Raw genomic sequence first — 17,621 nt, 5'->3', positions numbered from 1 at the left:
CTAAGTGCTAAAGTTGCTGCTGTTCAGCGTATAGCTGAATGTTGCATTGTTGAGTGCTAAAGTTGCTGCTGTTAAGTGTATTGCTGAATGCTGCATTGTAATTTTACTTTATGCACATTGCCGAGTGCTAACGTTGCTGGTACATGTATTAAGTAAATTGCTGAATGCTGCTGTTGTTATTTTTCTCTATGCACATTGCTGAGTCAGTGAGTGCTTAAGTTGCTGAGTGTATTGCTGAATGCTGTTGATGCTATATTATTTATGTGTATTGCTGAGTGCTTAATTTGCTGCTGTTAAGTGTATTGACGAATGTTGATGTTATAATTAACATAAATAATTAATGAAAAATGAAATGTACATAATAATTAATTTAAAATTCTGAGCAAGTTAGTGATTATACATTGTATAAATATTTTGATACTTGGCATAGATGATTTGATAATAAAAAAAAATCATACAGTCTTTATCTGAGTTCAGATTATTTTAACACCAATTTAATATTTGTTAACAATGTGGTTTGTAATAAATCATATTTTTCAAAATAAACAAAAAATGATATTCATCTACAACTTGATTTAAGGTAATACACAACACCCATGAAATTAATTATTTAAAACGTTGAACAAATTAAGGCATTGATAATTTGGTTTGTGGCAAAAGATACTAGTAATATGGTAACTTCTAATGCTAGTACTCACTTGCAAAATGTTCTTTGTTGTTTATAATAGTTAAATAAATGACACGATAATAGTGTGTCACAACCACGGTGTTATACATGTATAAGCGACCTAATCATTAACAGGTTTATCCCAATAGTCCCGAGGTCAGTGCTGTCATTGCCGACCTAATCCAGGATTTGGAAGAAGACCCGGATGTTCCCCCTGATGTGAGGATAGTGTTCTTGTACCAGGAGGAAGTACTAGTAAATGTACCGGTAGTACTAGTAACATTAGTACCATAGGGTCTCCCAATAACACCAACAGTATATACAGTGCCATCGGTTGACTCAATCCAAAACAAACGTTCACCACGTGAAACCGTTTTATCCACGTGTATTGATGTACCTTCGGGTATACATTACTAATAGTTATGTGCAGCTATTTTACATTCATATCAAAAAAGGTGTGAATTGCAGATGTATTCTGTCTTAACAGGCGTGCACTCAACAGCATGCAGCATTACAAAGTCATCTGAATTGCACTGGTCTACTTCATAGGGAAATCTTTGGTGCACCGTTTGATATGTTGAAGTTTTTTTCTACATTTATCAAGTGTCAATCCAATGAATCCATAAAAAACAAGTATTTCTTTAAATCCGGTAAGTTTAAACTTGATGCTATACCCACCAATCTTTAGAATTCATTTAATAACAATTTTAATAAATAAGAATCAGTAAAACCTAAAAGAAAACCATGAAATTAATTATTTAAAACGTTGAACAAATTAAGGCATTGACAATTTGGTTTGTGGCAAAAGATACTAGTAATATGGTAACTTCTAATGCTAGTACTCACTTGCAAAATGTTCTTTGTTGTTTATAATAGTTAAATAAATGACACGATAATAGTGTGTCACAACCACGGTGTTATACATGTATAAGCGACCTAATCATTAACAGGTTTATCCCAATAGTCCCGAGGTCAGTGCTGTCATTGCCGACCTAATCCAGGATTTGGAAGAAGACCCGGATGTTCCCCCTGATGTGAGGATAGTGTTCTTGTACCAGGAGGAAGTACTAGTAAATGTACCGGTAGTACTAGTAACATTAGTACCATAGGGTCTCCCAATAACACCAACAGTATATACAGTGCCATCGGTTGACTCAATCCAAAACAAACGTTCACCACGTGAAACCGTTTTATCCACGTGTATTGATGTACCTTCGGGTATACATTACTAATAGTTATGTGCAGCTATTTTACATTCATATCAAAAAAGGTGTGAATTGCAGATGTATTCTGTCTTAACAGGCGTGCACTCAACAGCATGCAGCGTTACAAAGTCATCTGAATTGCACTGGTCTACTTCATAGGGAAATCTTTGGTGCACCGTTTGATATGTTGAAGTTTTTTTCTACATTTATCAAGTGTCAATCCAATGAATCCATAAAAAACAAGTATTTCTTTAAATCCGGTAAGTTTAAACTTGATGCTATACCCACCAATCTTTAGAATTCATTTAATAACAATTTTAATAAATAAGAATCAGTAAAACCTAAAAGAAAAAAATAATTATTCTTTAATTCGTCTTATTCATCTTGCTCATTTCATTTTATACTTTAACTGAAAATATATTGAGATTATTGAATTTTTGCATACAATACTGTTTTCATTGGTAAATAATAAAATAAACAGGAAATTGCATGATGACAATTAAATAGATGTGCAGCTCTAAATCAGTTCCAGATAGTCATGTCGATTGTCGTCTGCCGGGTAGCAGAATGCCGTCTGCTGTTTCTGGCCTGGCGTTAAAGGCGGGGCTGTCGGGGTCAAGATAACGTCAGCCTGTGGGGAAGAGGGCTCTATATCGTCACTCACTTCAGAGTACACAGACATCCTCTTTTCTCGTTCAAGTTCCAGGGTGATGTCGGAAACTAACGAACTCTGCCGATTGGCCTTCTCCACAAAATACAGTTCACTCTGTTGTCTTCGAAGCTCTCGCCGGGTCGATCTCCACTTCACCACAAAGATTAAGACAAGAATGAGAAATATGGACAAGGCAGTCCCAAGGCCTACGATGACCGCTGTATACTCGTGTGGAAAACTCGAATCTTTTATAGCTTTGTTGTAGCCTGTTTTATAAGAGTCTCCAAGAGAAAAAGATGGTGTTATCACGAACGATCTGAAATTCGTCTTCTCAACGTTTGTTTTCATTATAGCTTTATACAAAGAGGTAGAATAGGTAATAACGTTTGCCTGGGTCCCTTTTGGCGCGAAGGAAACTGTGGTTGTGCTCGATTGGATTTTCTGGTTAGTTGGCATGTTTGTTGATAAGTTGTCTGTGTATTGTTTAGAAGTGTGTGCAGGTCCGTTTGGAAACTGGAAAGGCATATTTAATCCGGGAACATTTGGTGTCATTATGTTATTATCAGTTTTTGGAGATTCTGAAAAAAAAGGATCTTTAATGTGAATATGAAGCACAAAAATAGTTTGAATTTAATTGCAAAAATCAACTTTTGAATGAAGAATGTCGGGAAAATGTACGTGTGATTACCAGTACTACAACTGCAGACAAAACAACCCACAGAGTTGATCTGAAGCTGACAAGGACATTGTTCATTTGCTAAAATTAAAAAAAGAAAATTATCAGCAGCGAAAAAAAAACATTCGGCAAACTTCGTCTGATTCCGTCTTCTACGAAAAGGAGTAAGTAGAAAAGAACGGATTATTCAAAGCAGACAGGTATACCTATAAATCCCGTCTGCATTGGGTTTCCCATGGGAATATTCCCATATATATTATTCCCGGATCCTAGGCAGTCGTTCCCTGCGTTGTTTAAGGACATGGGATTAATGGCGTGCATGGAATTCTCCAGGAGATGAGGGAAGAACTTGTTGACATCCATCTCCATGCCACTGCCGACTGCAGTGATTTTTAAACGAAATAAAATAATTTCATAAACTTCTGTATGTCATATACATGTATAAGTGGGAAAAAGATTTTTAGATGCCCCAATTAAAACAAAATTAAATTATTATCGTCCCGTACAAAAATTTATTATTTTTTATTTTGATATATATTCTTCAGTGAGAAATCTTCTGATAAAATTTTACGACTTATCCTTATATTACTCATCATAAAGGTGTAGTTGCATGCAGAATTATAATACTAGTAATTGCAGGTTTTTGCAGTAAAATAAAATTCTTTAAAAAAAAGAAAGAAATACAGCTCACATTGCTTACAATAAACGAAAAGAGACAATGCGATGAAATAGATAAATCATTGAATGAAACAAATAACTTATAGTGTATTTCAAACTAAAATAATTATTTTCAGATTTAATTTAATCAATATTTTATCATGAAAATAAATGTAAAAGGACTGGAGAACAGGCACTCTCTATAAAAAATCATATCGACCCATAGTCTATGCAGGGTAAAACTTATTTTTTTATATAAAAATATTTATGAATAAAAAAATTACCTTGTCCAAACACATATACTCGAAGATGAACAAAACAAGTCAAAAATCCTAGAAAACACATGTTGATGTCCATTCTATATCGCCACCCCTCTTTGTCATGCTCCGTCCATTATTTACAAAATTTCCCGGACTAGGCTAGGCAAATGACCAATGGCATGGCCTGGAATGTCGGCAGATTAAAAACGCAAAGAAACGTTCATGGTTTTATTCGAAAAAGAATTTACTGAAAATTGATAATTTTATTATCAAATACGAATCGTAAAACTGATATTCTTAAAAATATACAGACAAAATTGCGGTTTTATGATGTTTAAAAAATTGATTATTGTGTATCCCTGTCCACAATGAAGACAAGAAACGGATAACAAGTGATTCGTGGCCTGGTTACTCGCACTTCAAAAGACAGGTGCTCGGGCGTACCTGATAAAGATATATAGGTACCGCTGCCCTTCGGATGGATATCATATTTTACATAACACAGTAAAAACATGGTTGTGGTACAATGCTGTTGCATACATGTTTTCACATGATATTATTTTAAATGTAGATTTGGTTCATTTATCGATAAATCAAGATGGCAAATGTTGCATAATACATTGAGTAGGTTTCGGTTTATTTTGCTCGTAGTTTATCAATTTTATCGACTTTTGTGGTTACATTGACTACTACAAGTAAACAATTCTAAAACAAAATTTCTCTGATGGATTATTTTTGGGTATTTACGATAACAATGTAGGTCGAATAAGTACGTGCAAAATTATCATCTTCCTCCAAACTCGGGCAAAATAGATTATACCCCCCCCCCCCCCGCAAAAAAAAGTCTCATCATCCCTATAAAAAAATAGGGTATATCGAGAATCAATTTTCAGAAATATACCGTATAAGCATAAACGGATCCAGAACATCTTTCAGAAGGGGCCCCAAGAAATAATTCGGTTTACCAAGAGGGTCTGATGCCTGTTTTTGGTAATCTTAATACGTAGATTTAAAAAGGTTGAATTTTCATTGGAAGGGGGGGGGGTCTGGATCCCCCCTTCCTGGATCAAAATCGCGTCAATCACAACTGGTCATACAGCCCGTCATACTGTGGATTTAGTCCGTATTTTCACTGGAAATTACGCTGCAATAAGAATAAAAAAAACTCATCCCATACCCAACATCTGAACAAGACTGTCTTCACGTGAAGCACACACATATTTCGCATTGTAAAAACTATATACGACCGCTTTATTCTGTATAATACATTAAGAAAGTATAAACTTTAAGATAAACATTAAGTATCTGAGGAACTATTCCACATATTTATCGTCTTGCTCACATGTAATTGTGGACAGGACCGTGCACTACTCCACCTTTCATTCCTTTTTTCCCTTTTTTTTGTTGTTGTTGTTCATTTCTTATCTCTAACAACCTCTTATATATGTCTCAAGTCGAAAAAAGCACGCATACATAAAATATTTATTCGCGAAAGTAACGCGTTCATTCGCGAAAGTTTTACGTTATATCGGAAAAGTTTTACAAGTTGCGCGTTTTATTTGCAAAACTTACGCGTCTATTTGCAAAAGTTTTGTTTTATATAGTAACGGGTTTAATTGTGAAAAAAATAATTAAGCTACGAAAAAAGCTTTATAATCTGCTTTCTTACTGATAAAATGTTTACATTATTGGTTCGTAGATATGAAACTCCTATTCAGTGATTGTCTTGTGTTACAAAATCAGAGAAAATATAGTTTTTGCAATAGGTAAAATTGAAGGAAAATAATTTGTATTTTATATGGAACTGCATGAAGCAAAATTTTATATGGAACTGCATGAAGCAAAATAAAATTGCGATAAGTCTGCAGATGAACATTTTTCGACAGCAATTTCACATGGTTTATAATAAAAATAATTTGTGGGATTCATTCTTCGCATTCATGAATTATTCAAATGCAAAGTCCTGGATCCATCTCTTGACTGCATCCTTGTATCATGCATTTTGTATATCAAGGGGTTGCTTACATCCTATCCTAACATTCTCCTACCTCACTTACACATCTATCCAACAAATTTTTGCTTCAAAAACTGAGTATAATTCATTAAACTGAGATGACTTATGTGAGTGGGATACCCCATACTTCTGGCTGAGTTACTAGTATTCATTTGGGTATTATTCTGCAGTGGTATGCCTTACAAAATCACAGGAGTCCTGTTCCTACTTCTTGCTATCTCCTAATGTTTAGAGAAAGAGATACAGTACTACAAAGGAAAGTAATCATACATAGTAAGCGAATAATTTTATTTTAACAGACTTTCCTAAAATTATAACAAAAAAGCTAGTCACATGTAATACTACAAAGCTAAAAATTATTGTGTCATATTGTTTGCTCTTTTTCGGCAATGTTATTTGGCCCAATACTCGATGCCTCTGTGTTGTGATTTTTTACATCATTGATTATGTTTGGTGAGGTAAAACTTTCACTGGATGATGAGACTTCACTGGATTTTGCACCACAATCATTATGTACATGATCACCCTGTTTCACAGCACAGCTACCCATGAATTCATCACTTAACACTGCTTGGTCATTTTGTACAATTTTCACATCAGAGTCTTCTACACCATGATTGGTCTCATGGGTGCGCTGCTCACTCATTGTCGTGTCTGTAACACTGATCTTTACAGGGCTCTTCACCTTCTTTGCCTCTTCTTCCTTCTCCTCTTCCTTCTCCTCTTCACTATTCTCCAAGATGTTGTAAACATCACTACATGCTGGCAAGAAATCATGATGTTAATTAGTACCTAATTTGCTTGCACCTTCATAATCTAGTCCATGGCTTTTTGTTGACAACAATTACATGAATAAGCACTTTAGTCAGTAGCCAGGCAGTGAATCAGTTAATCTTGGATAAGAGCATGCCATGGTTGGAATTATATTTAAAAAAAAAACCAAAAAAACTTATTCAATGAAATACATTATAAATAAACGTTTATTCATGTTTAAAAAAAAATCCGCCAGCAAATATTTCTCATGCAAATCAAACCTTTAATACTACTTGAATATGTTAAGTTTATGTTAATCTTTATAGGCTCTTTCATGAAAATACGTTGGTGCAAACCAATTCATCACTGAATAATTTTGAATTACATGTAATAGCTGATGCAAAAATACCTTTACCTGCAAAAGCCTCTGGATACAAAGTCCCGAGTCTTTGTTTTAAAGACCTACAAAATTAAATTAAAATATACAGTAATTTGTGCATGTTGTGTTCTCTCTCTCTCTCTCTCTCTCTCTCTCTCTCTCTCTCTCTCTCTCTCTCTCTCTGTACATTGTACCTTATTCTCCTGAACACAATATCCAAGTCTGCTTTCATTTGTCCAAGAACAATAGTATGTTGTCGAAATTCCTGTGTTGTAGCTTCACATCGAGCAGATGAAAGCATGTTAAAATTTATCAACATTTCATTGGTTTTTTCATACCTAGACAACCTGAAAGATATGAAGAAGAAAAATAATCTTAAATTATTTCCTGTATTGTAAAGAGTCAATTCGCAAAAAATGTTCATGTTTAGTGGTCTTTAAGCATTTACTACAATATTTTCAACCCTTTAGATGGTCATTTGTGAATGGTGGATAATGCGAAAAAAAGTAGAGGAAATTCGAATTTTTCTTTTTTATTTCCTCCACGCCCCCAATCATGTTACTTACATATCTTTCTGTAGTTCCACCATGGCTTGAACATCTTCCTTATTAACCTGTTCAACAAGTGCCTCGGTGAAGGCCCTTGATGGTTCTATCGTTATCTCATCATCATCATTTTCTTCCGTCGTTGTTGACATTTTTGTGCGAATGTAAATTAATCGGGATCGGCATTCATGACATCGATATTGCTTATCTCCCTTATTACAGACGACTTCCCATTTTTTCTGACTAAAAATTCAGAAATGTCTTGATTTGTTAAAGATAGCGAACTGATCTGCATCTGTAATCCTAAATGATGTGCTAATCTACCTACTCCAAATAACCATGTCATTCGAAGAATTAGAACAGGTTAGAGTTTATGTGGAATTATGATTTATTCAGTTTGAATTTCCTCAGACACGCCTACCCTTGCTATGTTTCAACTTTAGACATAATATCCCGTAGTTTTAAAGAGAGCGAATTTTTTGTTTAAGAAATTGCTTGGCTGTTGAAAATTCTCACATTTTGGACAATAACATGGGCTTGTTATCAAAGAGCGTGTGGTTTTTTTTTAATTCTCAAATACAGTCCCCAAATCTATCAAAAATTACATATTTTTGATATTTCTTTCTTATTAAAGTCAGTAAAGAGCTGGGCCTAATTAAGTTATACTCATGTAACTTGGGTTGAAACAGTTTTAGACTGTTTTATAAAATACATACTTCCCCAGCCCAGACTCTACTTTCATGACTTTTACAGGATAGCTAACAGTTATGTTTAAAATCTCCATGGTTGGTGAAAATTCAAATTGCTTTAAAACTTTCCTTAAATACAAGTAAACAAGGTTTTTTTCTGACATGGTAGGTTTGTACATAGTCTTGTTTTTTTATACCAGCTATTTTTTTTTCAAACCACTAGCTCTCAGTTATTATTTAAAAGCATATATTTATTAATGAGTTATTTTTGTAACGGGATGGGAGAAATAATGACGGACCAGACCGGGTTTCGAACCCGGTCCCCCTGAATCTCTAGTCAGGTGCTCTACCAACTGAGCTATCTGGCGCCGGTATTCGAACCGGTCTGACCGTCACATTCCTCCCCCCTTAAATGATCTTCGCCCTCGAAGATCACCCCAGACTCTTCCCCTGGCAGGAGTTAACCTGTCAGTTCCAGGGGTTGGTCACGGCACCAAATGTAACGGGATGGGAGAAATAATGACGGACCAGACCGGGTTTCGAACCCGGGCCCCCTGAATCTCTAGTCCGGTGCTCTACCAACTGAGCTATCTGGCGCCGGTATTCGAACCGGTCTGACCGTCACATTCCTCCCCCCTTAAATGATCTTCGTCCCTGAAGATCACCCCCAGACTCTTCCCCTGGCAGGAGTTCACCTGTCAGTTCCAGGGGTTAGTCACGGCACCAAATGTAACGGGATGGGAGAAATAATGACGGACCAGACCGGGTTTCGAACCCAGTCCCCCTGAATCTCTAGTCAGGTGCTCTACCAACTGAGCTATGTGGCGCCGGTATTCGAACCGGTCTGACCGTCACATTTTAAACAAAAAAAATAAATCCTGTTGCTTTCGATTCCAGGAACCATTCAATGCGCATGAATTTGTCGAAAGATTGGCATGGAAAGTCATTGGAAAAAAATCCAAAAATAGCTATGAAAATTTTGACCCCTGGTCTTTGCATTCAGCATTTGAAGATGTTATAAAAAATCTAGAGGAGAAAAATAAGCAGATAGAGAGGAATATTGAAAAGTTGGAGCAGTCTTGTAAAGATGAAGAAAAGAAGCACTGGCAAAGAGTGGCTGACCTACAAAGAAAAAATCAGGTAAGGATTATGATAATGAATGTAATTAAAACTCTACTTATCAAGTCTTGTCATTCCCTTGCAACAGAGTTTTATGGGATTTGATAACACCCTTGTTTGTTACTGAATAAGAATAGAGGGTATATACCTCAAATTTATTGTGATTGTCTTTAGGTTGAGTGTAAATAGTGAGTTGTATTGAAACATATTCAGATATCTTAGTTAACAGTAAAAAAACCAAAAAAGTCTGAATATATAAAGGGACATTTGGTTCATATAGTTTTGCTCAACTGCATCATGTTTCACAGTTTGCATGATTTTTTTCCATTTTACATGTACTTACTGTCAGCATGATTAAAATGTCCTGTCTTACTCTTTAGTCATCATATTCCCACTTTCAATCTCTTGATGAAAGAATAAACTTAGTGGCAACCAAAGTTGTTCACTTAGGAGACCAACTTGAAGGAGTGAACACCCCGAGAGCTCGAGCTGTCGAGGCTCAAAGACTCATGAACTACTTAGATGAGTTCATGTCAGATGAACCTCCCAAGTCAGCTGTTTTTACTGATCCTTTTCAGGTAAATTTTGTTTTTTTTTAATCTTATGCATCAATTCTGTTTCAAAAGCTGCTCAGAAACTGGCTAATGTTAAAATATGATATTAATTCCTTTAGTTGCAACTGGCCGCTGATATCATTCAGAAATTATACCAAATTGCACTGGAACTACCTGCTAATGATAAGTAAGTTTTTTTAGGACAAATTTACATGTGATTTTTCAACATTTATCTGGTTTTAGATGCATATTTTATATGCAATATAATATAAACATTTTGGCTTTATATTTACAGATTTGACAGAGCTCGTAAAAAGATATGGGGTGAGAATCAATAATATTGCATATTTATTTAAAATTATGTAATAAACATATTTTTTACTTATGAAGTTGATATAAATATATGATACAAATGATCATTTTGTCTGATACATGTATTAAAGGTATTTAAAGTAAAGTTTTCTTCACAGACAAATACAACTATGTGGAGTCAGAACTGATCACAGAATTCAAAAATGCCCATTCTGATGGAGATAAAAGAAAAATGAAAAAAGTAGCTGCTGTGCTATCCAACTTCAAGGTTTGTTAAAAATTCAGATTCTTTACTTGCAAAAATAAGACACAAGTGGATAAACTATTTTTCTCTGTTAATACAAATGTTATCTCAAAAGACAATACAAATGTTATCTCAAAAGACAATACAAATATTAATGTTATCTCATCTAACAAGGTAAAAAAGGTAGAAAGTATTCTGTGATTGACAGAATATTAATTCCCTTTACAATTATTGATTCCTGGTTTTTCTAATATTACAGGGTTATGGACAGTGCATAGAGACCTTCATCACTGAGTCTCAGCTTGGGGCATACCTGAGGCCGGATCCGTTTGATGATGTCCTCCCCCTGTGTACACGGTCCAGTGAGGTGATCGCTGAGGTGTTCAGTAACCCAGACACAGTGATGGCCAAACTCGTACAGAACATATTCCATGGCAAACTTCAGGTAGATTCCATTTTTAGCCGGGCTCTGCTGAAAGCAGAGTCCTGGCTATAGGCAGGCCAATCGCCAATGTTACTATAAATAGCACAAATAAACAAAAAACCAAACAGCGTTAATGTAAAGCTTCCGCTATACCAAATAGTTACACAACGAGCCACGTTTTGTCAAAAGTGTTGTCATTTTGTTTCTTTTTTAAATTTCGAATGAATTGTCTATCTTTTTTAGTTTTCTTATTAATAACGTGTTTTTAAAACATAACTATGCATTTTGGACACATACAATGCGCATGAATTTCCATGAACTACTTTGCTGCACGATGAAGAAACGGGGATTGAATATATAATGCTTGTTGCAAAATTCAAGGCAGCAACTGTTGAACTTTTTAACTTCTACTAGACAGACTTATTTTTTGTTTATAGCCGCTTACAAAATTTGGTCGCTCTCTGATGCTTTGCCGACATTAAAAGCATGAGAGAGAGAGAGAGAGAGAGAGAGAGAGAGAGAGAGAGAGAGATTCAGTCTTTACTACACAATATGCATAAAGACACACCAAAAGAGCCCGGCTTTCAGTACTTCAGTACTTTGATATGATTTCTGTTCTTCATCTGATAGCGCAACCCCTTCCAATCCCCCCCCACCCTTTCACTGCATCCTCCCAGAAGGGACATTAAATGTCAAATTTATCATATCAAACAGTCTTATTGTGTATTTTTAAATCCTTTGTGCAATTGCTGATATTGACCACATATTTACTACAGTTAATCTAGAACAACGAAGTCAAGGCGATGTTTGCATGTAGATGTATTTTGATTTGCTTTGTTGTTTAGAGTCACATTTCTTCCCGACTGGATCATTTAGAGGACCCAGAAGAATATCTTGTACAACTTTACAAGTTGTATACCAGGTAAAGTTTTGCTATGTATATACATGTACAATTAAAGTGCCAAGCTCTTCAAACATTTAAAGCCTTGAAATAATTCACCAAATTTTTCAGAACATGATTGATCTGACACTACATTATGATATATTTGTTTAAATAGGACAGTGAAGTTGTCTGAAGAATTGTCACATTTTAAGATGGGCAGTGACAGTCTATTTCTCACCAAACTAACCAAACAAATCTTTGCAAAACATCTGGAAGCTTATATTGGGTAAGTTTTAAATCACTTTGAAATGAAGGATAAGTTTTGTCAAATGCAAAAATCAGAAGAATTATTGAAGTAATAATCTTCTATATTTTAATTGTTTTTTAATCTTTTACTTGTTATGTAATCTGCAAAGCGAATTTTAATTTGTGATGATTTCTTTCCAGGTCTGAAACAAAATATCTGAAGGAGAGGTGTTCAGCTCATTTACAGAGATACTATGAGGACAATAATCATATTAAAAAACAGATTCAGTCTGGGGGGTAAGTTACAAATTTTGAATTTTAACAGTATTAGGAAGACGTTTCTTAGATACTGAGCGGTATATATCTTCTTTATTTTGATTTACAGTAAAACACGGTTATAGCGGACACGCTTATAATGAAATGAGACTTACAGCGAAGTGATTTTCATTCCCTGTGAATTTATTACATGTTGTAAACTTTACGGATATAATGAATTCCTGTGACTTTGTTATAAGCATGTTTCACTGTAATGATTGATATGTTTACATATTATTGACAGCTTGGTGGATTTTAAGAGAGACCTTCAGGCAAAGATTGGCACCCTTACAAAAGCTAACGTAAACATCGGTCCAGCGGTAGAGAATTACGGTGGAGAGACATTTCTATCCCAGGAAGTGACCATAAGCCTTCTACAGGAGGCCAAGAATGCATTCAAGCGCTGCCATGTGGTCAGTCTACACAGATACTTAGCTTTTGTTTTATGGATTGACAATGAAAGTAAATGATAATACGAGTTGTTTATAAGCTGAATGTGATTGTTGTTGTAATACTGATTGATCAACATTTGTTACAGCTGTCCAGTAGTTCAGACATGCCTAGCAATGCTGTGCAGGTGTTGGACGTCTTGATCCAGTATTTGGTTGTTGAACACATTGATTATGCAGTTGAATTAGGATTACAAGGTAGGCCTACTTATCAGAACAATCACAGGTTTATCGCAAAGAGTCTGTTGTTCTTATTTCATAGTAAATGGTGCAGATACGATAGTCTGAAATGCAGTTAACTTTAGGTTTAATGATTTCATGTTAAAGATTCCAATTTTTATCCCCCAGCTATTCCTCTACCTGACCCTAGGACTCCCCCTCAGGTGTACTTCTTTGATGTGGTCGGCCAGGCCAATACCCTGTTTCACCTGTTTGAGAAACAGTTCATGGACTCTCTGGTCCCTCTTGTCATGTGAGTACATCTGCACTTATATAAGTTAATGGTACCTATAACTAGGTACTTCAATAAATAATTATAAGCACATACCTTTTTTTGCTTGGACAGTTTTATTTCACAGGCCACATATTTCATATTTGTTGGATTTTTATTATAATTGTAGATATACATATTAACATGACTTTGTTTATATATTGTTACATTGGTTATTGTTTTATGCTGGAACTTTGCTATTTTATTCATGTAGATCCTCACCCAGACACAGTGAATGCCTGCAAAAGAAGCGAGATTTACGAGACCAGCTGGAGAGTAAGATTGACAATGGACTGGATCGGACGTTGACCGCCATTACAGGCTATGTTAAGTTTCTTTTAGCTGCGGAGCAGAAGAAAACAGACTTTAAACCAGATGATGATAGTGCCATGCTGGCTATGGTGTCACCAGTAAGTAGTTTAAAATACAGTAAAACAAGGTTACAGCAGACACACTTATGATAAAGTTGTGCTTACAGATAAGTCAGCTTTATTCCCTAGACCTTGAAATTGTAATGCATGTATAAGCTTATCTGAAATGATGAACTAAGCTTTTAATGAATCAAAATAACTTTGCTATGACTGTATTTAACTATTACTCTTGGAACAAAGTTTTGTAAGAAATGATAAGGAGTGCAGTACATTTAGTTTTGATGATATTGATATACAGACATTTACGAACACTTCCCTAATGATATAAGTTATAATATTTTATGAGTTATTCTTTCAACTGATTGTCTCTCATTGTAGGCTTGTTCAAAAGTGGTCAAGTTTATCTATGGAATACACAAGAACATCCGTGACAGCCTGGACGGGAAGAACATAGATGTTGTCCTGTCAGAGCTAGGGGTCAGGCTGCATAGAGTGCTCTTTGAACATCTACAGCAATTTCAGTATAATTCACTTGGTAGGTAATTTTTTATTTAATTTTTCTCTTCTTCACAAACTTCAGAATTAATCAAAGCATAGAATTCATGTACTGACAATAGAATAATTTGCTGTTTTGTACATTTTTTCAATATCAACAGAGAATTTGAAATGTCCCGAAATAGCATATTCTGAAACATTTTATCAAAAATGTTTTTAATGTTACAATAGCTCATTTTGATAAAATGATACAGAAGATACTAATTTAGGGCATATTTTGATTAAGTAAAGTAAAATCATTTCCAATTCAAATGGTTCATAGGACATTCACTCATACCAGGTGTACCTGAAAGTCATTAACCCCCCTTGATTAGTATCCAAACTATGTTTCTCCTTTAAATCCATTCATTACTTTCCAAATGAAAGCTGAATACTATGATACTAGTAAATAACAACACATTGTGTGGAATTAGCAACGACACGCTGCAGCTATTTAATATTTGGCATATTAAATGTACACATACATAATTATGGCATAAAGTTGAATCACATGATTTATTTATTTTAATAAAAAAATCTGAAAATTTAAACTTTCCGCTATACATGTCGTCCTAAACTGGTATTTAACACCTAAGCAATTCTTTATATAGCCTTGCTAATAAACCGTTTCTTAAGAACCAGGTGACACAAACAGATATTCGAATGAAAACCTTATATTTCTGGATAACTGATTCATTATTATACCAAGTAGAAAATTGATTTCTGTCTAATTCGTCCCTCAAACGAAAGAAATCATATTTGTTCAATTACAATCTGGATGCACTTATAAAAATGCAGATAAAGTGCAACGTCTATGGAAGCAACGCACAGTATCAGTTGCCCCTGGTAGGATTTGAACCAGCAACTTTTGGGTTACCAAAGCCTATGACCTTTTTAAAGCCACATGCTTGACAAATGTATTATAAAAAGCAGTTGCACATGTTAAAGAATATAATCATTTTACTAAGTTGCTCTTTGTTTGTATGACAGGTGCCATGTTGGTGATTTGCGATGTCAATGAATACAGAAAGTGTATGAAGGAATTCAAGATCCCAGTTGTTTCCGATCTGTTTGAGAAACTCCACGCTCTGTGTAATCTTCTGGTGGTCGTTCCTGAAAATCTCAAGGAAGTGTGTAGTGGGGAAACATTGGTAAGTTTATTAGTAATTTGTATTCAGTAAAGTATGCTGCAACTTTTGTTTAATGGTAAATTAAAACACTATATTTATTGCTCACTGTCAAGCATAGGTCCATGTTTGAAGCCCTTAACGAGCATCTGGCGAAACCTCAATCAACATGTATATTTATTTGTCTTACCAAAATGTACATCTTGTTTAAATCTTGTCATTTGCTTGTCATTAGGATCTTAAAATTTTTGAATTCCTACCCAACCAAAATAAAAAAAACAATGAAAAAATATCATTGTACAATAAATCAACATTGAACCTCCATCCCCTCCCATCCCAGAAAAAAAATGTTATCAGGTTTCCTTACCTTTATTGGTGTTTGTCTGGGAAGAATTGTTTCCCTTTTAGTGGTCATGTGCTGTATTAAGTTTTGCTTTACATGTACATCTGGTAATAGGAATAAGTCATTACATAACCTTTATGGATGAGATAAAGCTTTCATTAATGTTACTGATTTTACTTAATATATAATTAATCATTTTTTCTACAGACTGGATTAGACAAGTCCGTTTTACAGGCTTTTATTCAGCTGAGAACAGATTACAAAACATCAAAGATAGCCATGATGTTGAAATGAGGAAAAAATAACAGAAAACCTTGAATGTTTTGAGTCATTGAGAAAGACAATTTCTATTATATTTTAAAAAATTAATAAATATATGAAGATTTTATCATGAGTACAGTAGATGCTGTATGTGCATGTTTTGATCTTGATTTACTGGTAGCTTGAATTTCTAATTTGTTTTCTCAGAGCTTTGTACAACTTTAAGAAAATATTCAGAATCAAAATTCATTGTTGGACTGTTCATGTTATAATATTTTTATACACCAGTTGAAGTGAAAAGTAAATACACCCAAGTATCATTTATTAAGGGAGATATCCCTACTGATCTGACAGACAATTCCCGCAGAGATAAGTTTATAAGAGAATTCCAAAATTCTGTCAATTTTTACCCTATAGCGCATTGTGAAATCGAATGCAATTCAACATATTGCAGTTAAGATTTCTTTTGGGAAATCATTATCACTTGAACTAAGATTTTACACCAAATGACAAAGAAGTATTTACATTCAATTTGAAATGATCTTTATGCACAGTCATCATTACTACTGTAATTGTTTTTGATTTATACTACAATGGATATTTTGTGTGGAGAGAGAGAGAGAGAGAGAGAGAGAGAGAGAGAGAGAGAGAGAGAGAGAGAGAGAGAGATGCTTCTAAACCTTTACAGATGTTTGATTATTGTTGTATATGCTTTGATGTGCAATATTTATGAATAGTACTTACCATATACCTATACATGTTAATTGAAGGTCTGAAATAAAACTTGAAAAAATATGTTGATTAGTTTTGTTGATAGCAATCCAGCCAAATTATGATTGGAGGAGTACTTCTAGCAATCTTGTTTCAATATACATTGTATTTTGTCTCTGTTGAAATTTGGACATTGGCCTTGGTTACGTATTGCTCAATACTGTGATATCAGTGCCTAAAATGAAACCAAAATGCCATTATTGATTAAAAAAAACCCAACAACAACTGAATTCATATAGTTTTGGGGAGGGAAGGGGATTGGGTGTCCTACAGGTTTATTGAAACAGCATCAATTTAGCGCTTTTTAAAACATATTCATGCATAAATATACACAGTTTAGCAATTTAGATATCAACTTTAATTCAAATACCTGTAAAAGATAATGTTGACATCGTTTATCGATATCTTTTTATGAAATTTTAGCAATTTTGAAATCAAAAGTTATTAGAAATAGTAGTAGTAGTAAAATTAAAATACTTTGAAGAAATGGTTGTTCCTTCTGTATGACGTGCTGACCGACAATAACGACAATTTACGTACCTCTACTCATTTTTAAATGCAAATGGAATAATGCTCACTACCTTTATTCCCCTAAGAATTAGAGCCATTTATTGTTAAATATTCGCTACATGATTAGATCGATTATGATTCGGTTTTGTCATCTGTAGCTGTATGTATGCA

At 34.5% G+C, this 17,621-nt stretch overlaps 3 protein-coding genes across 3 annotated transcripts; 1 reads left to right on the top strand and 2 right to left on the bottom strand.

Annotated features, from left to right (window-relative positions):
• Positions 1-2,225: 2,225 nt before the first annotated feature.
• LOC128178079 (uncharacterized) lies at positions 2,226-4,287 on the bottom strand. The gene is made up of 4 exons (XM_052845077.1): positions 4,142-4,287; positions 3,407-3,580; positions 3,213-3,281; positions 2,226-3,102 (listed from the first exon to the last, which is right to left on the bottom strand). Exons 1-4 carry the CDS (start codon positions 4,212-4,214, stop codon positions 2,390-2,392), a joined length of 1,029 nt encoding a protein of 342 aa, XP_052701037.1. The 5' UTR covers positions 4,215-4,287; the 3' UTR covers positions 2,226-2,389.
• Positions 4,288-6,400: 2,113 nt separating this feature from the next.
• LOC128177921 (kxDL motif-containing protein 1-like) lies at positions 6,401-8,007 on the bottom strand. The gene is made up of 4 exons (XM_052844842.1): positions 7,830-8,007; positions 7,458-7,610; positions 7,300-7,346; positions 6,401-6,893 (listed from the first exon to the last, which is right to left on the bottom strand). The coding sequence occupies exons 1-4, from the start codon at positions 7,958-7,960 to the stop codon at positions 6,496-6,498; spliced, it is 729 nt and encodes a 242-aa protein (XP_052700802.1). The 5' UTR covers positions 7,961-8,007; the 3' UTR covers positions 6,401-6,495.
• LOC128177920 (exocyst complex component 5-like) lies at positions 8,008-16,966 on the top strand. Its single transcript, XM_052844841.1, has 17 exons — positions 8,008-8,171; positions 9,395-9,637; positions 9,997-10,194; positions 10,290-10,357; positions 10,466-10,494; positions 10,641-10,750; positions 10,986-11,171; positions 11,996-12,072; positions 12,209-12,319; positions 12,481-12,576; positions 12,839-13,007; positions 13,133-13,241; positions 13,392-13,515; positions 13,748-13,943; positions 14,283-14,439; positions 15,429-15,589; positions 16,116-16,966. Exons 1-17 carry the CDS (start codon positions 8,148-8,150, stop codon positions 16,200-16,202), a joined length of 2,145 nt encoding a protein of 714 aa, XP_052700801.1. The 5' UTR covers positions 8,008-8,147; the 3' UTR covers positions 16,203-16,966.
• The last annotated feature ends 655 nt before the right edge of the window (positions 16,967-17,621 follow it).

Source organism: Crassostrea angulata, chromosome 3, assembly GCF_025612915.1.
Source record: "Crassostrea angulata isolate pt1a10 chromosome 3, ASM2561291v2, whole genome shotgun sequence".
NCBI classification, from domain to species: domain Eukaryota; kingdom Metazoa; phylum Mollusca; class Bivalvia; order Ostreida; family Ostreidae; genus Magallana; species Magallana angulata.
The sequence above is the reverse complement of the archived record's forward strand: the minus strand, read 5'-3'. Positions and strand labels throughout refer to the sequence as shown.

Coding starts and splice junctions, on each gene's coding strand:
- LOC128178079 (XM_052845077.1), bottom strand. CDS start 4,214: ATGGACATCAACATGTGTTTTCTAGGATTTTTGACTTGTTTTGTTCAT. Junction 3,581..4,141: donor AGTATATGTGTTTGGACAAG/GTAATTTTTTTA, acceptor AAATCACTGCAG/TCGGCAGTGGCATGGAGATG. Junction 3,282..3,406: donor AATGCAGACGGGATTTATAG/GTATACCTGTCT, acceptor TTTTAATTTTAG/CAAATGAACAATGTCCTTGT.
- LOC128177921 (XM_052844842.1), bottom strand. CDS start 7,960: ATGTCAACAACGACGGAAGAAAATGATGATGATGAGATAACGATAGAA. Junction 7,347..7,457: donor ATTGTGTTCAGGAGAATAAG/GTACAATGTACA, acceptor TTAATTTTGTAG/GTCTTTAAAACAAAGACTCG. Junction 6,894..7,299: donor GTATCCAGAGGCTTTTGCAG/GTAAAGGTATTT, acceptor ATTTCTTGCCAG/CATGTAGTGATGTTTACAAC.
- LOC128177920 (XM_052844841.1), top strand. CDS start 8,148: ATGTCATTCGAAGAATTAGAACAG. Junction 12,073..12,208: donor CTTTACAAGTTGTATACCAG/GTAAAGTTTTGC, acceptor TTGTTTAAATAG/GACAGTGAAGTTGTCTGAAG. Junction 13,242..13,391: donor AGTTGAATTAGGATTACAAG/GTAGGCCTACTT, acceptor TTTATCCCCCAG/CTATTCCTCTACCTGACCCT.